This window comes from Caretta caretta, chromosome 6 (assembly GCF_965140235.1).
Source record: "Caretta caretta isolate rCarCar2 chromosome 6, rCarCar1.hap1, whole genome shotgun sequence".
In the NCBI taxonomy this organism is placed as follows: domain Eukaryota; kingdom Metazoa; phylum Chordata; order Testudines; family Cheloniidae; genus Caretta; species Caretta caretta.
In genome coordinates, this window is record NC_134211.1 from 73,903,206 (window position 1) to 73,925,427 (window position 22,222).

Here is a 22,222-nt window from a genome sequence, read left to right on the forward strand (position 1 = left end):
ATCATTGAAAAGCCAGAATAGAATCCACCTTACTGTCTACTATGCTGGCTCTGTAATATTAACAATGCTAATATTAGTAATTTATTTTAGTCACTGAAGTAAACAGACTTAACAGTTTAATCAGCTCTCTTAAGAAAGAGTATACTATTTTTACCCAGTGACTTTTAAGAGTAGAATCACACTTGAAAAATATTTTTGGAACTGAGTTTAGGTGTGGTGAAAGGTGCCAGACTGACAGTTCTGAAGTCAAACATCTTCATTTTTTTTCTATAAAACACATGGAGAATGAGCAGTAGAGTATATAAGGTTTCCCATACTGCAGCACTATTGTTCTTCAAATTCTGTAGTGTGAGAAGGGAGTTTAGTCTTCATGATAATTTATTTTTTCACCTCTTTTTGAGATTGCCAACAAAGTTTCAGTTAATGCCAGTTGTGGTGCTGTGTTTCTGAAGTGGATACTTGTCCACTGATAATTGGAGTGAGACCAAACTAACTTCCTCTAAGTCACCAAAAAGCCATCGAATGATAATGATTTCAGTCATTGTCAAATCAATCACCAAGAGATCAAAAGCTCCACGTTCCAACTCCATACCAACTAGTCTCCAAACAAATGGATGTATTTTTCCCTGACTGAAAGTAGTAGAGTATCTAAGCAATAAAATAAAAGAAATCATATATGTTAAACATGTCATCATGACAGCATGGCAAAAAGCCCAAAATATTAATAGGAAGAGATCAAGCACTTACTTGATACCTGCAGAGAAGCTCACCACAGGATAGAAAAGTCCATCGACACTGAAGTTCTCAAACATTCCCTGTACAGGTTGCCCATTAATGCGGAATGAAATACTGGGCACCCCTAAATCCAAGCAGCAGCTAACTACGTCATCAGATGCCAACAAATGCTGATTGACAGATGCTACAGCTCGGGGTACTCGACCTGATGAGAAAGGAGTTAGGGGAGAAAGGCTTTGAACAATTTCCTGTATTTAAGGGGTTAGCAAGAGAATAGCAACTATACCGACACAAATATTTTGACAGCCTCACAAGCTATTTCAAATAATTTATTTTCTTTCAGACATGAAGACATAACCTTGTCTTCATCTGCTTTGTGACTGTTTTTGCTTTAAGAGACAGACAATGAGCTACATTCTCCAGACTGATAAGTGGCAGAACAGTGCGTGAACTGAGCAAATTGTTTGAGACCTCTGAAGCTGTTAGCAAAAAGGAATATACTCAGCTCAGGCAATGTGTGCTCATACCATGACCTAACTCAAAAGCCTTTGCCTGTATAAAGCTAATAGTGATTGGCAGATAATTTTAGTACCTACTGCCCAAGTACTTAGGTCTTATTTCAGTTATTCATGAAATATCAGAGTTCCCACTGCATTATAATTAACTTCATTCATGGACAGGATTAAATATTTATAGGGATAACGAGAGCATCTGCAGTTAGAGGACTAAATAAAATTAGAGGGGATATAACTCTCATACTTCCAAGTAACCACAAAAAATGGTTACTTACCTTCGCAATAACTGTTGTTCTTCAAGATGTGTTGTGCACATATATACTCCATTTCAGGTGTGTGCACACCCACTGCACGTGAGTCGGAGATGTTTACCTGGCAGTACCTCTTGGGGCGGTGCACGTGCCCTGTGTATCTATGCCCTCAGCAACAGGCATGAAAAGAGCAAAGTCACCTGACCTCCTCCCATTTCCTTTAAACTAGTATCTCGGTGATGTCAGACCACAAAGGTGGGTTCATGGAAAATATATGTGCACAACACATTACTGTATAGTTAAGATACCATTTTTTTCTCCTTCGATTGTTTGTGCACAAATATATTCTACTTCTGGTGATCCCAAGCAGTAATTCTTTAGGTGGCGGGAATTAGAATTATTCTTAAATAAAGGCAGAAGGACAGATTTTACAAAGTCAGCATCAGCTCTGGAAGCTCTCATAGCATAATGTTTGGTGGCAGCATGAAGACCATGTAGCAGCTCTATAATTTTCCATGATTGGGATGTTAATTAAAAGTGCCACAGAGGTAGCCAGTTCATAACAAATCGTGATGCAAAGAGTTATCCATTTCTGGATCCTCTGTGCAGAAACTGCCTGACCTCTCATTCTCTTCTGTTTATGTTAGAAACAGTTTTGGAGATGATCACAGTCCGATCAGCATAGAAAGAGTCACACATCTAGTGTGTGAAGTGTCTTCAACCTTATGGTTATGAGGCTTTGGAAAGAATTTCTGTAGATTAATCAATTGATTCAAATGTAAACCCAATACCATCTTTGTCAGGAAGTTAGGGTGAGGTCTTAAAGGAAATGTATTTTTATAAAAGATGGAGATCCCACCATCGAAGCCTTCAACTCTCCCACCCTTCTAGCATATATTAGCACTAAAAAGAACATTGTCTTTGCAGACAGCTGAAGAAAAGAGCAGGAGACCAGTAGCTTAAACAGTGGTCCCATGAGCCTTATCTATATCAAGTTAAAATCCTGGGTAATGTGTTAACAAAGAGGAGGATAAACCCCCAGGTAAACCTGTTAAAAATCTTCCAGCCATGGGATGCAAAAAGAGCAAACATCCTTCAATGAGAAGGTGGAATGTAGAGATGGCTGCCAAATGAATCTTTATGGAGCTTACACAGAGGCCTGAATTGTTCAAATGCAATGTGTATTCCAAGATACTGTGAACCTGTGTTTTTGATGATGGAGCCAAGTGGCCCAGAGAGAAAATCTCTTCCATTTTGCAAGATAAGTTACCCTAATGGAAAATTATCTGCTACTGATGAGAATATTTTGAACCTGTTGACAGCAGCCCCTCTCCAATGGGTTTAGCCATTCAACATCCATGCTGTAAGGTGGAGACTGAGAGGGCTAAGGTCGAGAACTTGGCCACAATTCAGTGATAGTAGGTTGTGTACAAGAGGTAATGTCACTATAGTCTGGATCAAGAGCATCTGGAGGTTGTCTTGCCCACTTGGGGCTATAAGAATCATCCTGGCATATTCCCATTTCATCATTTTTGAAAATCCTCATTTTATTTTAATATTTAACACAACAAAAAGGCAAACTGGTACATTTGAAGGACTAAAAATAATACATTTTTTCAGCAATACTAACTTGTGTGTCCTAAGATACCAAGAAGCTTGGTTTAATATACATTTGGCATTAAGGCATTTAACTAGGATCTTTAGTTAAATGAATCCAAAGCACTAACCACTCCCAAAAGCATCTCTCCCAGTTTATTCCAAGAGTCTTGTGTAAAACCTGAAACTGCTTTCACAAGAGCAGTATCTACTGCAGTTGTTGCCCTCTACAACATTCTGGACCAAGATTTTATATCTTTCCAGAATACAAATGGAAGCACTCTCATAATTTACGTTAAGTATAACTCAGGACAGTGAAGTAAGGATAAAGTTGCTTTAATAGTACTCACTGAATATGCTATTTGGTACTTTTTGTCATTTTTTCATGGAATAATTTATTCAACATGTTTTTCCTGCAGTATTCTAAAGATGGGCATCCCCACAAAAATTCCTCACCATTATTTCCACCATCTGAGATAAGTTTATATGACAGAAGCATAAAAAGTAAAATGGATATGGAAGCATCCATGTATGTATTTTATATCATATAACACACAAAAACATATATTAAAAAAACATTATTAAACTTGCAAAGTCAAGCACACAAAAGGTCATAAATGTCAGAATTAAGGTTGTACAGGCAACCCTATTTCAGACCCCTTGTGAGTTTGCATTATGATAGAATCTTTAATTATATGATCACATATCATTTTTCCCCACTTAGCATTCCAAGAGTCCTTAGCATTATAGAACACTTTTATCTGGAAAAAGGGTTAAATAGTGAGGTGGCAACATTTGCAGATGATATAAAACTACTCAAGATAGTTAGACCCAAAGCAGACTGCGAAGAGCTACAAAGGGATCTCACAAAACTGGGTAACTGGGCAACAAAATGGCAGATGAAATTCAATGTTGATAAATTCAAAGTAATGCACACTGGAAAACATAATCCCAACTATACATATAAAATGACGGGGTCTAAATTAGCTGGTACCACTCAAGAGAGAGATTTTGGCATCATTATGGATAATTCTCTGAAAACATCCACTCAATCTGCAGCGGCAGTCAAAAAAGCCAACAGAATGTTGGGAAACATTAAAAAAGGGATAGATAATAAGACAGAAAATATCATATTGCCTCTATATAAATCCATGGTACAGCCACATCTTGAATAGTACGTGTAGATGTGGTTGCCCCATATAAAAAAAAGATCTCTTGGAATTGGAAAAGGTTCAGAAAAGGGCAACAAAAATGATTAGGGGTATGGAGCAGCTTCCATGGGAGGAGAGATTAATAAGATTGGGACTTTTCAGCTTGGAAAAGAGACTACTAAAAGGGGATATGATAGAGATCTACAAAATCATGACTGGTGTGGAGAAAGTAAATAAGGAAGTGTTATTTACTCCTTCTCATAACACAAGAACTAGGGGTCACCAAATGAAATTAATAAGCAGCAGGTTTAAAACAAACAAAAGGAAGTATTTCTTCACAAATGCACAGTCAACCTGTGGAGTTCCTTGCCAGAAGTTGTTGTGAAGGCCAAGACTATAACAGGGTTCAAAAAGAACTAGATAATGAGCCAGGATGGGCAGGGATGGTGTCCCTAGCCTCTGTTTGCCAGATGCTGGGAATGGGTGATGGGATGGATCACTTAATGATGATAGACAAGCCCATGAGGAAATTAATAATCCTAACTTCTGAGCAGTGTTTGAATAATGTGCAATAAATAAGGCATGACCCACACAGTGAACAAGGAGAACAAGAAAGATTTTATAGATGCTCTTTAAGTGAGCAGGGTCTATCCCATATACTGGATGAGGCAGGAGTTTTGTGAAAATGAAATGTGTGATCATGCCATGAAAGACTATATTGCAATGTGCACATACAAGTGGGCCAATTAAGGTTGTACAGGAAATCTTAATTCTGGCATTTTCTAACTTTTGAGTGCTTGACTTTGCAAACAGAATATAGTTCTTTTAACATTGCTTTTTTATAACCTAGAAAATTGTGCTGAAAAACCCTAACTGAATAAAACAGAAATTCCATTATGTGGTATCATAATGAAATACTGGATTACACAGTAAGGTAACATTCACTGATCTTGAATATTATTAATTTGTGTTCTTTGTTATCCCACACACAATATAATTCAATAATCTGCTAATCTCAGGCACGCTAAGGGCCCTTATTGCTGTAGATCTGCATTTAGAACTTCCATTTATGTCAATGGGAGTTCCATGCATGGATCCAGTGCACCACATGTCCCCATGTAGATAGAAAATAGACTAGGTTAGATAATGACAAGATATAAAAACAATGGCCTAGGAATTTGATTCCATTTATAGAGGTAGAATTCCAGAATAATCCAGCCTGTGCATTGGAGAGTGGAATCTGGCTCATTGCAAAATAGCATGCAATGGAGTAATGATGACCTGGGAGTAATATTTAGGGATATATTATTCCTGAATACTAATTTTTAGAAGGTTATTGGTAAGAATAATTGAAAAATATGCCTAAAGAGTACTTACCAGACCACAAATGAAGGCCATCAAAACCATAGGAGTAGAGGTCATCACCAACACCATTGCCACCCCATCCTTCTCCACCTCCAGGATAAGGAGCATAACCTGATGTAGAGGCCCAGCCAACCCGTAGATGAGTGGGTTCCGCCGTCAAAAATGCGTCTACCTGATCGATTATTAGTTCAAAGTACCACTTCTTATACTGTGCAGAGCCCTCAGCAACCCCCAAAAATATGTTTGGCCTCATGCTAGAATAGAAGAGATACATTTGATTGTACATTTTGTACTATGTATTCCTGGCTTCTTGCAACACTGGAATATGACATTACACTACACCAGGGATCGGCAATCTTTGGCATGCGGCCCGCCAGGGTAAGCCCCCTGGTGGGCTGAGCCGGTTTGTTTACCTGCCGTGTCTGCAGGTTCGGCTGATCGCAGCTCCCACTGGCCACAGTTCACTGCTCCAGGCCAATGGGGGCTGCGTGAAGCAGCATGGGCCGAGGGATGTGCTGGCACTGTGCAAATATGACACCTGAGTTCAGATGTGGAGACACATCATGTAAACTTCTGTCCAGACTGATTCTATCTGTTTTATGACTTTGTATGTCTGCATAATAAATAATACTACTAATAAATAAAAGATAGAGAAAGAAATTGTGCCAAATTCTTAGCTGAACTGAATAACAAACAAGTCCAGGGTGCTATGCATGAAGGAAAAATGAATCCTATAAAAAGAAAAACAATATTGTTTCTATTTTCCTGATACCAAAAGATGGGGGTTGAGATATGAAGAAATAAAATCCTTAATAAAACAAATTATTTTACAATATGCTTACATACTGTATATTCTTAGGCTGATCCAGGAGTGCCCTGCTTTGGACCAGCCTAAGAGAAGTTAGTTTCACTCTCTCATGGAAGAGTGATGTCTCACTCATCATGCACGTTGCTGTCCACTGGACAACTGATAACTGGAATGGGATTCATCTGAATAACATTACTGAGGAGATGTTGGCTAGAAGTGCCAAAACAGTGAAGAGACCCGGATATGAAACCCTCAAATGCCGACTCCAAAATCTTAGAAATTTAGGCCAGATATCATAAGTATGCTCAGATTAGAGGTTCAAATTTTAATAAATAATATATATAATCATTAACTATCAACCTCTTAATAGTAATTTCCTAATTTGAAAATAGTACACTATTAGCTAGTGTGCATGGAGAAGGAAAAAGAATATTGATTCCTTTTATATAATACACAATTTTTGTACTACATTACACTATTGTATTGGACTTATTTTTTGTCTTGATCCTTTCTCCCTAACGGACCTGTTATTTGTTTGCAAATCTCACCAATGTCCAAGAGGGCCCTGCATCAACCTTGTTACAATACAGCATTGTATTTTGTATACTTATGGTATTATATAAATAATCAATTTTTCATTTTTTTAAAGTGGGAATTGAACAAGCAGTTTCTCTTCCAAGACAGTTTCCAGAACATTTCCTATATTGTTAGTATGATGAAACTTTAAAAAACAGTTAAAAAGTTTCCTAAAGAGTATGTCTTTCAGTGATTGCTAATAAAAAAATTTCTCTCCCCAGAATAAAACAGAGTATTTTCTTAATTTAAAGTAATACTAAATGCTAAAGCTCTGTTCATTTGCAAACATAGCAACAAAACAAACACTGCACTATACCTTGTCACATCATTAATCAAACGGGTTTGCAAGAGCAAATCTCTTCGGGGGAGTAGATTGTCGCAGATACAGTTCTGATTGGCACGCACTGCAACTCCATTACAGAGACACAGAGAGCAAAGCACATCAAGAACCTAAAACAGATCAGGGTACAGTCAAGTAAACGTAACTGTTTACAATACAATCCTGATCTCAATTTAATTCCCTTTCAAAATATGCAGGAGACTGGAGAAATATAAGATGAAAACTTTGGTGATTTTTCTAAGATTTTTGGTTAAATATGATCTGAACACAGCTTGTAGCAGTGACAGTTGACATCAAATAAGTTAAAACAAGCTCCTATTGATTTTATACCTATATAAAACACTTTAGGATTATAAATCCTAAAGATGGCTTACAAATCTCACAAGAATAGTTCTTCCTATAAGATCTGTGGCACTTAGTTTATGTTCAGTTAGAGTTTGGAGTAAAAGATTTTAAGGTTCAGGGGAGTAGGGGAATGGAACAGTGTGGTGTAAGGGGGGAGAATAGTTAAGGGTCTCTCTTTATCAGAATTGCTTTTCTTCATGATTATGAGCTGACACTGCTTACTTCTCTAATTCAGAATATAGTCTCAAAACATAAGACAAAGGAGTCGATCTTTACATTTATTCTACCTGGCCACTGATGTTTACATTCACTTTAAATTCCCTTTAAGCTGTCAGAGAAGTGTAAAGGGCCCTTAATGTATGGGTATGTCTACACTGCAAAAAAAAAAGCCATGTTCTTAACTTGGATTAAAATAGTAGTGAAGACACAGCAACTCTGCTTTTAACTCTGCTACATGGCAGCCTAGGTTTGACTTGAGCTGTTAACCCAAGTAAAAAGCTGAGTTGTGTCTTTACTGCTATTTAATTCAGGTTATGTAACAAGGATTAGCTAACACAAATTATGCACACACATTTTTTGAAGGGTACACATACTCTAAATGAGAATGAGGTACTAAATATGAACAGGATGTGTATATTACTTACATCCTGTTCATGCAATTGACCATAATTTCAGGGTGGATTAAAAAAAAACAATGATTTAAAGGAAAACGATCATTTTTACAAAATTTACATCAGATTTTTTAATTAATACATTTTTCTTTTTAAAAATAAACCTGTTTAAAGTTAAATTTAAAAGTATGATAACCTATGTTAAATTCTACATTTATTATAATCTATTAAAATCATTCAAAATAGAACCAAAAATATGGTGCATCGAAAAGACCTCCTGAAATTTTAATGAGTTAAAGGGCGCTTCTCTTTTAATTGTATCCAGAAGGGGGAGAAGCTTCTGAGGTCAACTCAAGCTTTGTAAATATGTCTTGATGTCATGCACTATATTAAATAAGTATCTCTGTTTATTTTTCAGTCTTTACAATGGATGAATTTGTTTATTTTACTTTTTTCCAAATGTAAGTACTTTGTGTTTCTGTTGTGTAGTAAAGCTTTTGGCTTAATTACTTTGGTTTCAGTTTAGTTTGCAGGTACAGAGAAAACATTTTCTTAATTTGGGAAAATTGAGAAATGAATTAGGACCTGAAAAAACAGGAAAGCTTGTTTTCTTCTTCCAATCAGTGAAGAGGAAAACAAGGTGGGACAAGATGAGATCTACAATCTGAAAATCTCAAAGGACACAGGGCCAGATTTTCATAAGCGTTTAGGCACCTAAAGATACAGAGAGATGCCAGAGGGATATTCAAAAGCGCATATGCAAATTAGGAACCTAAAGCCCATTGATTTCACTTCGATTTAAATCAATCCATGCTGCATAATTCCCTCAAACTGCTTGTCAGAACTCATCCCTGAATATCAATATCACTCCAGACAAACACAAAGAATGTTTTAAAAACCTCATGTTTGGATAAAATTGGGTTAATGAGATTCCTTGTTTGATATTTCTTACTACAAGACAGAGTTTCAAATCTAGCAGTCAAATGAAACACTGTTCCCAGAATAACAAAAAAATCCTTTAATTAGCCTATGATGCAGAATCATAGTCATTATAGATGGAAAAGACCAGTTAGGTCATCTAGCCCCCTTTCCTGTCAATGCAGAATTGTTCCCTTTTGTGTTTTTAATATTCATTATGCAGTCTACATTTAAATGTTCTAACTGAAGGGGTTTCTTAAGAGACCATTTCACAGTATTACAGATTTTGCTGACAGGAAGTATTTCCTGATAATCAGCTAAATTTTTCCCTGTCTTAATTTTAATTGCATACTTCTAGTTATGTCACCTTGTGTTGGTCTAAATATTTCCTAAATGGAGTTTATAACCTTCTGATATTTTTAGTATACTATATTGTAGAAAGCTATGCCATATTTAATTCTTATAATCTTTCTCTGTAAAAAGTTCGAGCCCACTAAACACCATGGTTCCTCTTCTCTAATCATCCTCCAATTTGACAATATCATCCAGATATTAAAGTTCCCAGGACTGAATGTAATATTCCAACTGCAGTCACACCAGAGAATTATTCTCTGTTGTGTAATGTGATGCCATTCTTGATACAGCTACAAATTTTCTTGGCCTCCTTTGCTGCCACAATACATTTCATACCCTTATCTACTTTGCTTCCCACTATTTCTTGAGTATTATTGCTTTCCAGCTTTCTCTCATCTACTTCATAGCTGTGTTTCAAAATTTTCCCTTCAGATATAGATTGTAGTTTTCCAACTTGAATTTTGTTGTGTTCTACTCCTATTTGTAATATCTCTAGGTCATTTTGGATTATTTCTCTCTCCTCACTGGTGCTCAAAACTCTTCCCTATTTAGCATCATCTGTGAATTTCATTAACATGTTGTTCAGTCTCTGTTGTAGATAATTAATTAAGATATTAAATAAAACCTGATTTACCAAAGGTCTCTGTGGTACCTCACTAGACACTTTGTTTACAATCCATGCGATAGTATTAATCTGCAAGACCAATTCAATACATTTTAAGAGTTAGATTTTAGGTAACAGTAAAAACCTTTTAAATGATGTGTATATTTTTTAAAGGCGCTTTTATTAAATATTCATTTACTTTTTCTTAAAATACATTATCTTAATATTCTTATTTCTGCCTTTGTATATTTGAAAGTATAAATGATAATATATCATTCCTCATTCTGGGCAGACTTTGCCCGTGTAAATCCAGAATAATTTATTGAATTCCATGGATTTACACTAGGATGTAAATGAGATCAGATTATGACCTTCCATATCATGCGATCCCTGGTCATGGTAAAAATTAAATTATGCAAGTCTCAGAGCCCAATCCTTGCTCACATGAATAGTCACATAAAAAAGACAATGGAACTTCTTATCTGAGTAAGGGCTTGTAAGACTGAGCTCTGTCTTCTTAGATGTATGAAAACGATAGAGCAAGTCCTTCAGCAGTGAACTTGGACCCCAAGGCTGCAAGTTACTCCACACAGGCGGACTCATGAACCCATATGGAGTAATTTGCAGTCTCAAGGTCCTAGATTACATTTACATGTAGCTTTTTATTTATTCTGACACATTATTTGGTTGCCTATCAATATTTATAACAGACACAAATGTGCTGATCATGCATAGAAAGGATGTTTTGAAGGCCTAGTCTCCTACACACACTGATTTATTCTACACAGAAAAGCAATTATAGATTTCACATATTTCATTTTGTTTTTGCAAAGAAATGTAATAGGTATTCTTCACTGTGGGTTTTTAAAATATATTTAAGGACACTATGTATCACATAGGTGGCATTATAGAGACTCATTCACTTTTTTCTGTAAATTACTCTTGATATTATCAATATGTCTTATATTTCTCAATCATACCTTGTGATTGCGTCCATGTTTATCCAGCAATGAAATAATAGACTTGATATGTTCCTCTGCTATCAAATTTAAAGCCTCTGGACTTTCAATCAAGATGCAATGTAATACTTCCAGAATACCTATATGAATGCCACAAAAATCATTTTTACATTAAACAATCTGCAGAACTGAATACAATTTAAGAATGTGGGAAAGAAAAAAGAACATCCTAAGGGGAAAGTAATCATATCTTCCCTTTTGCAGTCTATTCAGTATCTCCAGACTAAAAAGAATGAACTCATCTTCAACAGGCTTTAAGGGCCAGCTATGATATGACTTACATTTGGATTTAATTCTCTGGTTTAAAAAAAAATCTGTCTATGACAGGAAGTTAAAATGCACGTTGAAACTATAATTTATGATTTTCTTGACATAAATCTTGGTAAAAACACACAGAAAAAACAAAATTCGCTTCAGCTAGTCACTGAAGGAAATAGTCTTCCTAACAGACTGTATGTTATTGTAAACTTTTTTAAAGCTGTTTTTTATGTATAACATTTTCTTGCTGTTATTTGCTGGGACTGAGCCACAAACAGCATCTATGCTATTTGCAATTATTTTGGTAGCTGTTGAGTGGTACCACTTTGCACTGCTATGAATCATACGATTGTACCAGGCCTCATTAAATAATTTATTTCAGGGTTCTTTGTGATGGTACTAGGGAAATTAAGGAAAAGAAAATTCAAAGGAAAAGGCGGAGGAGGGCTGGAACATAAGAATGGCCATACTGGGTCAGACCAAAGGTCCATTTAGCCCAGTATCCTGTTTTCCAACAGTGGCCAATGCCAGGTGCCCCAGAGGGAATGAATAGAACAAGTAATTATCAAGTGATCCATCCTGGCTAATAGCCATTGATGGACCTATCCTCCATGAACTTATCTAGTTCTTTTTTGAACCCTGTTATAGTCTTGGCCTTCACAACATCCTCTGGCAAGGAAGATGAAAATGACAGGCTAAAAAAGGAACAGAGTGTTAATCTGAGAGATTTACTTAAGAAAGAACAGTTTGTTAACTTGAGAGATGGGCTTTAATTTTATTTTCATGCAAGAAAAGCTGTTTTCTGATGCTTACTATTTTTCAAGCAAAATTTTTCTTTTTTACAGGATGTAATAGAATTATCAATAGCAACACCCTATTTTTATAAAATTGCTCTTACCTGAGGAAGATTCTAGTCTATCCAATTTACTGATTAGCCAGTCGAGGTTATTGGAAAACTGGGTGCAGTTATTTCTGTTACCACGAATGAGGGCAGCTGGAAAAAAAGGGTTTGATAACACTGATGATAGTTGAACCCTTATATTAACAACCAGTGCTGAATACAAATATTTTAATATAATTTCTAGGATAAACCAAACAAAAATCACAATTATCCTTTCTTTGTCCTATGAACCAAATATATTTGAAATTTTTGTATTAGTAAGATAACCACCTACATTTTGTTTGAACCACTTAGCTCAGGAAACTGGTAATGGAATCTAGTTTACTAATCCAAATTCCACCCAGGTCAGCAGGAAATGTTGTTACCATTTGATAGCTGCTTAGTAGCCTATGTGAAATTAATTAGATGGTATCAGTCTAGTTGATTAAGCCATCACACCTGACACTACCAAACAGGCAGCCATGAAAATATTAATTGACTGTACTACTTATTATTCATAAAGAACCTGTTCCTCCCATCTTGCTCCCATTTTTTAGGGGATGTACATACCCAACTGAAATGTTTGAAACATGACATCTTTTAAATGATGAATACACTCTTAAAACAATCTATCTCAGACTCTTAATGTTGTGCATTACTTGAGGTTTGTTAGTGGTCTATTTGAAAAAGCAGAACTCTGGTAATAGTGGTACTTAGAAAACAGTATTTGCTATATCCGAACACACCATTAGTCCATCAATTGAAGTATCTTTATCTCAACCCTCTCTAACCGCCTTCCATAATCCCATTTGTATAATGGGACCCATGGGAGAGGTTCCATGGAAAAGAGAATATGCCTGGGCTGTACTATCTTCTCCAGAGAATCTATCTGGGGCCAGACGTTAGACACTGTGCATACCCCTGCTTAGGTATACCCCCAGCCTACTCAATCCTCCCCACAACCCATCTGGTTTCCCTCTTCCCCCATTACAGACCCCATACTTATAGAGAAGCCCCTGTAGGGTCCAGATGGGAGGGCATGTAAAATATCATGGAGGCATTTCACCTACCCTTCCACTTGGGAAGGTGGGAATCTGCCCACCGTGCTCTAGTCCATTATTAGTTATACAAACTACCACCTTCCTTAAATTCAGCTATTAAATACAGCACATGATCAAGGGGCCTGTAGTCTTCTAAAGTTGTCCCCAAATATCTCCAGGAGGGAAAATACCATGCAGCTGCAGTACAGGAACAAGTCCAAGTGAAATAAATGGCCTTTAGCTCCACCTCCTGAGCAAAAGGTGCTATAGAATGGATAATTATTGTTCAGCAGCACAGAACTTGCATTGTTTTCAGAATATAACTGAAATTAACTAACTCTTAATTTCCTCCCCCACAGAACAGCTCACTAATTTGCAAACACACCATCAAACAAAGATAAAAATAGCCATACTAATTATTGGCCCACTGAAGCCGATTATCAAAGATTTTTATTATAAGGTGGATAATTGTTATATAATTTTGTTACTTATTACAACAGAATAGATGAAGACTGCAAGTATTCTTTTTTAAGAAAGAAAATTTCAGACTGATATCAGGGGAGACGCAGATGTACAGTAGTCCTACAGAGCTACAAAGAATAAAGAATTTGGGGTTGCTCTTTTCTTCTCTGCTCTCTTCCTACTTTCTTTTCTAATTTGTGATATTAGACTGAATGTAAGGTATGAAAATCCTTACCCTACTGAAATCAATAGGAAGTTTGCCATTGACTTCATTGAGGTGCATACACTTCCACTCCAACATGAATTTTCTCTTTCCCCAAAACTCCATCTGTCCCTTGTTTTCCTGTGCTCTAAATCTTTGGCACAAGCTAACTCATCATTCTTCACCAGAGCTAGCTTTGTTTGTAAAAATAAAATAAAAATGTATCAAAAAGAACACTATACGGCAAGTCCTTGTTCTAAAATTCCTTCATATCTAGCTTGCATGTGTCTTTATAGCAAAGCTTGGTTATTTTGCGCCCCTCTGATAGCTCCCCATATAGTATGTCCTCGGGTATGCATCTGTCTTCCAACCTACTCAGATAGCCCAGCCAGTGCAGTTCTCTTTCCTTGAGCAGGGCTGTCACACTTGGTAAATATGTCCTATGAAGAACCTCTGCATTGGTGACTTTATATTGTCATTTGATGTAGAGTATGTGGCATAAACAGAGTAGGTGGAAACTGTTTAACCTTTTCTCCTGATAAGCGTAAGTTATCCATGTTTCCCCACCATACATGAGAGTGCTGAGAACACAAGCTTGGTACACAAGCATTTTGGTCTTGATGGTAAGCTTTGAGTTGTTCCATGCTCTTTTAGTTAGTCTGCTAAAGGAGGTGGCAGCCTGAGGATGTTGTGAAAGCCAAGACTATAACAGGGTTCAAAAAAGAATTAGATAACTTCATGGAGGACAGTTCCATCAATGGCTATTAGCCAGGATGGGCAGGGATGGTGTCCCTAATCTCTGTTTGCTAGAAGCTGGGAATGGGTGACAGGGGATGAATCACTTGGTGATTACCTATTCTGTTTATTCCCTCTGGAGCACCTGGCATTGGCCACTGTCGGAAGACAGGATACTGGACTAGATGGACCTTTGGTCTGACCCAGTAGGGCCATTCTTATGTTCCTATATTCCTATGTGAACATTTAGTTCTTCATTCAGTGAGAGGTTGGTGGTCACTGTAGAACCAAATAACTGAAATTCTGGGCTACTTCTAGCTGGTTTGCATTTAAGGTAATTGAAGGATCTTGTGGAACCCCTGTCCTAATACAACCGTTTTCTTAATGCTGATGATCGACAAAAACCTGAAAGGCAGTCCATGAGCTTTATAGCTTCACTATAAAGACACATGCAAGCAAGATATGAAGGAATTTGGAATTGATCCTGACCGATGGGAAACTTTGGCAAGTGATTGTAACAAGTGGCGCCATTGTCTCCATCCGGGCATCAAAGTCCATGACAAGAGCTGGCTCCTACAGCTTGAAGAGAAAAGAGTACATAGGAAGCAAGCAGCTCCCAACCAAGATACATACATTTGCAGCAACTGCCAAAGATCATGCAAATCTTGGATCAGACTATTCAGAGACATTGCAAACCAACTACACCATAGGCTGAAATTGCCACAGTCTTGTGCAGATGAAAGGATGGCAACAAACTTATAAAAGGGATTATGCTAACTTGTGGGCAAGCTAATACTCTGGAGAGAGGGAGAGAGAGAGAGAGGGAGATCGAGATCTGACTTGTTGGCAGATAGGGGTGGTTTGGTTCTGGAAGCATTGACAGACCCATGTTGCAGTGGTCTGTTTGCTAGAGGTTGGTTTAAGCCATAAGGTTTGGAACCAGAAACACACTTTCCCAAAATGCAATGGTCTTTAGATCCTGGATATTGGTATAGGCCCATCTTTATCTTACATATGAGAATATTCTCTCCTATTTTCCTGATTTAAAAAAAATAATTCACTCCCACTTGGACACCATAAACACATTTTATAAATAAACCACACAAGCACTGTGTGTTGCATTTAAAATTTTTCTACTTTTCTAGGTGTGGTGCTGAGGGATTTTTTAGGGTTGTCAAGTGATTAAAAAAATTAATCGTGATTCATTGCCTGATTAAAAAAAAATCACGATTAATTGCACAATTAATCATGCTGTTAAACAATAACAGAATACCATTTATTTAAATAGTTTTGGATGTTTTCTACATTTTCAATTAGATTGATATCAATTACAACACAGAATACAAAGTGTACAGTGCTCACTTTATATTTATTTTATTAGAAATATTTGCACTCTAAAAAACAAAAGAAATAGTATTTTTCAATTCATTTAATACAGGTATTGTAGTGCAATCTCTTTATCATGAAAGTTGAATTTACAAATGTAAAATTATGTACAAAAAATAACTGCATTCAAAAATAAAACAACGTAAAACTTTCGCGTCTACGAGTCCACTCAGTTCTACTTCAGCCAATCGCTTAGACAAACAAGTTTGGTTACAATCTGCAGGAGATAATGCTGCCAGCTTTTGTTCACAATGTCACCTGAAAGTCAGAACAGGCATTCACATGGCACTGTTGTAGCCGGCATAGCAAGAAATTTACGTGCCAGATGCGCTAAAGATTCATATGTCCTTTCATGCTTCAACCACCATTCCAGAGGTCATGCATCCACGCTGATGATGGGTTCTGCTCAATAACAATCCAAAGCAGTGCAGACCAACACATGTTCATTTTCATCATCTGAGTAGATGCCACCAGCAGAAGGTTGATTTTCTTTTTTGGTGGTTCGGGTTCTGTAGTTTCCACATCTGAGTGTTGCTCTTTTAAGATTTCTGAAAGCATGCTCCACACCTTGTCCCTCTCAGATTTTGGACAGCACTTCAGATTCTTAAACCTTGGGTCAAGTGCCATAGCTATTTTAAAAAATCTCACATTGGTACCTCCTTTGCGTTTTGTCAAATCTGCCGTGAAAGTGTTCTTAAAATGAACATGTGCTGGGTCATCATCCGAGACTGCTATAACATGAAATATATGGCAGAATGCAGGTAAAACAGAACAGGAGACACACAATTCTCCCCCAAGGAGTTCAGTCACAAATTTAATTAATGCATTATTTTTTTAACAAGCGTCATCAGCATGGAGGCATGTCCTCTGGAATGGTGGCCGAAGCACGAAGGGGCATACAAATGTTCAGCATATCTGGCATGTAAATACCTTGCAACGCCGGCTACAAAAGTGCCATGTGAACACCTGTTCTCATTTTTAGGTGACATTGTAGATAAGAAGCAGGCAGCAGTATCTCCCATAAATGTAAACAAACTTATTTGTCTTAGCAATTGGCTGAACAAGAAGTAGGACTGAGTGGACTCGTAGGCTCTAAAGTTTTAAATTGTTTTTGTTTTTGAGTGCAGTAATGTAACAAAAAACCCTACATTTGTAAGTTACACTTTCACGTTAAAGAGATTGCACTACAGTACTTGTATGATGTGAATTGAAAAATACTATTTCTTTTCTTTATCCTTTTTACAGTGCAAATATTTGTAATAAAAATAATAATATAAAGTGAACACTGTACACTTTGTATTCTGTGTTGTAATAGAAATCAATATATTTGAAAAGGTAGAAAAATATCCAAAAATATTTACTAAATTTCAATTGGTGTTCTGTTGTTTAACAGTGCGATTAATTGCAGTTAATTTTTTTGAGCTAATCACATGAGTTAACTGCGATTAATCGACAGCCCTAGTTTTTTCTATTGTACTGAAAGTGTCCAGTTTTTTATTTTTAAACAAATAATGTAGTTCACATGGCAGGATATGTCCCACATAAAAGTCCTTTTTCAAGGGACAGGAAAAAAAAGTTCTTACACTACAATGGACTGCTTGAGAACTTACCTAGCAATTTGTAAAGGAGATTCAGAATTTCCTTCCATGCTGTTCCACTTTCCTCCCTTGCAACTCCTGCAAAATGAGCTGCACTGTTGTAGACGTTTAAGCGATCGATGCAGTTCAAAACTAGTGCCAGCATTCCCTAAAAAACGACATGATATAGAGGAAAATATCCACATATTCCTTTGAATTTTAACACATTTGCTGAGCTACATGCTGAAAAGCCAATATTGTTTTAAACACATGGGGAACTATTGTGCTTGAAATTAGAGTTTTTTGAACATGCATTTTTCTGTATCCAAGCTATAAATATCCTCTTTTGAGGATGATTCAGCCTTTTTTTGTTGTTGTTGGTTTGCCCACGAGAGTTTAATCTAAATGCTGTACACATTAAGGAATAAAGAGCATGACAATCTTACAAAGACCTTCTTTACATTTTCTGTGAATGGAATCTGACTCACATAGAAACAGCTCTAGATGCAGAACTTTCCTTTTTTATTAATGGAAACAACTAATTCCAGTCAGACAAACTGATACCACTTACGAATTTGTACTCCATAAAACCCCTGGTGATTAGAAAAAGGCTGGAATTTTGATAAGCCAACAAAACTGTCTCAAGAGAAACAAGTCCAAATGCCTGAATAAATATTCTAATTCATTTGTAGCTGTTATTATAATACTGAAAAACTAATGTATTTTAAACATCTCTAAATATTACTTAAAATAGATTTTTCTATCCATAAAAATATTATAAAATCACAGCTATGTAGGATTGGAAGGGACCTCAAGAGCTCATTTAGTCCAGAGGTTCTCAAACTGTGGTCTGTGGACCACCAGTGGTCCGCGAGCTCCATTCAGGTGGTCTGTGGAGTTCCCTCTAAGGTGCACACCTGGGTGGCCACACACGAGAGAATGAAGGGCCACCTATCTAATTAGTGGAGCCACACAGACGTGGCTCCACTAATTAGGTGTCTGGACCCTGGAGAAGATGCACATGTAAGGTGAGGTGGCGGCCATGGGGGGGAATAGAGATTAGGTGGGAGGGGGCAGTGGGGTGAAAAGAGGGGGTGGGAGGGAATTTGGGATGTGTAGGGCTGCAGCGGCCAGAGAAAGAGGCAACTTTCCCCAGCTCCAGGGCTGTGGCTGCCGGGGAGAGACAGCCCTCCTTCCCAGCCTCAGCTCTGTGGCTGCTTTGGCGGGGGAAAGAGGGCACATCCATCGCACTAGAAAGTTAAGACTACTGATATTAAAATATGAATTGTGTGCTTTTATTTGTAGAACAAAAAAAGTTAATTATTATTAAGTTTTTTTTATATAGTGCTTTTATCCAAAGAACTTTAAAATAGTTAGCTAATGGTACAAACAACATTTGGAAAGATCACTAAGTGGTCCACCAAGACCCTCAGCAATTTTCAAGTGGTCCATGAAAAAAAAAAGTTTGAGAACCACTGATCTAGTCCATTCCCCTATGCAAAGGCAGGAATAAGTACACCTAGATCATCTGTGCGAGGTGTTTGTCTGATCTGTTCTTATAAACCTTCAAGGACAGGGATCCCAGAACTTCCCTAGGTAATCTGTTCAAGTGCTTAACTACCCTGAAAGTTACAAAAGTTTCTCAAAGTATCTAACCTAAATCTCCCTGCTTGCAAACTAAGCCAATTACTACTTGTCCTACCCTCAATGGACATGGGAAACAATTGATCACCTTACTTATTTTTTAAACAACCTGTACGTATTTAAAGACTGATCAGGCCCTACATAGGCCTTCTCTTCCCTACACTAAACCTCCATTTTTTCAACCTTTCTTCATAAGTTAGGTTTTTCTAAAACTCTTATTTGTCACTCTAATGTGGACAATTCCCAGTTTGTTCCCATCTTTCCTAAAGTGTGGTGCCAAAACAGTACTCCAGCTGAAGCCTAATTAGTGTTGAGTAGAGAAGAACAATTACCCTCTGTGTTTACATCTGACACTCCTGTTAATACATCCCAAAATTACATTTGCCTTTTTTGCAGCAGCATCACACTGATTCTCATTCCACTTGTTTTCCAAATCCCTCAGATCTTTTTTCTGCAGTACTACTGTCTAGCGTTATTCCCCATTTTGTAGCTGTGCATTTGATTTTTCATTTCTAAGTGTAGTACTTTGCACTTGTCTTTACTGAATTTCATCTTTTTGATTTCATACCAACTCTCCAGTTTATCAAGATCATTTTGAATTCTAATTGTGTCCTCCAAAGTGTTCGCAACCCATTGCAAATTTTATAAACATATTTTCCACTCCATTATCCAAGTTATTAATGAAAATATTGAATAGTACCAGATCCAGGACAGACCCCTTGTGGAACACAACTTGATATGCCCTTCCGGTATGACAGTGAACCATTAAGAACTATTCTGAGTACAGTCTTTCAAACAGCTGTGCACTCACCTTATAATAATTTTATCTAGATCATGTTTTCCTAGTTCAGTTATGAGACTGACACTTGGGAATGTGACTTACAGAAGTCAAAATACATCACATCTACTGCTTTCCCCTTTCCCACTAGACTGGTTACCTTGTCAAAGGAGGAAATTAGATTGGTTTGGCATGATTTGTTCTTGACAAATCCATGTTGGCTATTACTTACCAGCTTTTTATCCTTTAGCTTTGAATAAATTGATCATTTAAAATTTATTCAAATATGTTTCCGGATATCAAAGTTAGGCTGACTGATCTATAACACCCTAGCACTGGTGCCGGAACTTGGGGTGCTGAGGTTGCTGCTGCACCCCCTGGAGCTTAAAGTAGTAATAACAACTCAAATACATGGTTTCTGCCTTCAACACCCACACTATAAAAATTGTTCCAGTACCACTACACCCTAGCTCCTTCTTTCCTCCGTTTTGAATATTGGTACTATGTTTGCTCTTCTCCAGTCCTTAGGGACCACACCTGTTCTCCATGAGTTCTTGAAAATAATTACTGAAAGTGAAGATACTGCTTCAGCTAGTAACCTTGGGTGAATTTCATCAGGCCCCATCTACATGAATACATCTAACTTATCCAAATATTGTTTAACCTATCCATTCCCTATTCTGTCATGAGAGCCTTCCCTCTTGTTAATATTAACTGTGTTAAGCATCTGGTCACAATTAATCTTTTTAGTGAAGACTGAAGCAATAAAAAGCATTAAACATGTCTCTCTGTCTCATCTGTTTTTTTGCTCTCCTTCCCCATTAAGTACAGAACTTATACTTTCCTTCATCTTTCTCTTGCTTAGAATGTATTGAAGAACCTCTTTTTATTGCCTTTTATGTCCCCTGTAGTTGTAACTCATTTTCATTACTTTATAATAATCTCAGAGCCTACCAATGTTAGAATTACGTAGTGTATCCCCTTCCATAAAACTGGGATTTCTCTGCAGTATAAAGCTCTTGTTTCTAACCCTCGGGGGTTGGCAAGCTATCAGACCTTAAACTCATCATTGGTCCAAGACTTAACATAAGCCACCTTGGGCCTCTCGTGTAATTTTTTTTGGGGGGGAGGGAATAAATAACTTCTTTGTATCAGTGTGATTTCATTAATAATGACACTTGTTTGAAGATGCTCAGAAGAATGAAATATTAGACTAAATACAAATGGACATGGATTAGTAGACAGCGACCAGGTGAGGCAGTCAAAGGTGCATGCTAACAGCAATGTAGCATATGATTTTACAATTTACTACATATACCCACAGCAAATACGTACACACAAATCCTAGTATTAATGCCTCTGGAAGACAAACATTTTGTTTTCCTATTAATGCTAGTTATAGGATATGCTGAAACAATCTAATAATCCCCCCTCACCTCTTCTTTGAACAAATTTTGTCTGTTTTTGAGTGAGCGAAGTTTGTTTTGCTTATCTTCATGTTCTAGTTCTTCTTCTGGAGGCTGGAAATAAGTAATCAGGTCTTGCAGGGTCTCAAGTACCTCCTCAATAGGCAGGGCGATGGGTGCTGCTGTTCTGTTGTTTCCACTAAGAATCGAGAAAGAAAGATTGACAGTAGTAACCTCTCTATACAATTTACGTTACAATATTAATATAGCAACCTATTGGCCTTTTGATATCTAAAGCAGTTCCTTTTATACATATGACCAGGAATGGCTAAAAATAAAATACTTGCTACGTGTGCCCCAAGTGTAACATTAGGCAGCAATTAACCTGAATTGCCAGTAACTCATACAACAGTTTATTGGATATTCCGTGAACAAACAAGCCTGACTGAAGCTGGATCATGATATTCAGAGAAGTCCTATGGCCTGGTTTATACAGGAGGTCAGAGTAAATGATCACAGTGATCCTTTCTAGCCTTAAAATCTATGAATGTTAGCTCTTACATATGTGTAACATGAAGGGGAAAAAAAAATGAAAAAGAGAAGAGAGAAAGCGAGTAAACAAGATGATAAGGGAAAGCAACAAGATAAAGAAAACTGTTATTTCTT

At 37.1% G+C, this 22,222-nt stretch overlaps 1 protein-coding gene across 13 annotated transcripts in view; it reads right to left on the reverse strand.

The window, feature by feature from the left end:
* Window positions 1-22,222, reverse strand: part of RYR3 (ryanodine receptor 3) — a 564,793-nt gene that overhangs the window by 364,930 nt on the left and 177,641 nt on the right. For all 13 annotated transcript variants that reach the window (XM_075129723.1, XM_075129725.1, XM_075129722.1 and 10 more), the window contains exons 13-19: window positions 21,587-21,755; window positions 17,762-17,897; window positions 12,345-12,440; window positions 11,150-11,268; window positions 7,314-7,447; window positions 5,626-5,867; window positions 748-940 (exon numbers count right to left, since the gene is read on the reverse strand). In XM_075129723.1, coding sequence (XP_074985824.1) covers window positions 748-940; window positions 5,626-5,867; window positions 7,314-7,447; window positions 11,150-11,268; window positions 12,345-12,440; window positions 17,762-17,897; window positions 21,587-21,755 — 1,089 coding nt within the window. The remainder of the gene's footprint in view (window positions 1-747; window positions 941-5,625; window positions 5,868-7,313; window positions 7,448-11,149; window positions 11,269-12,344; window positions 12,441-17,761; window positions 17,898-21,586; window positions 21,756-22,222) is intronic.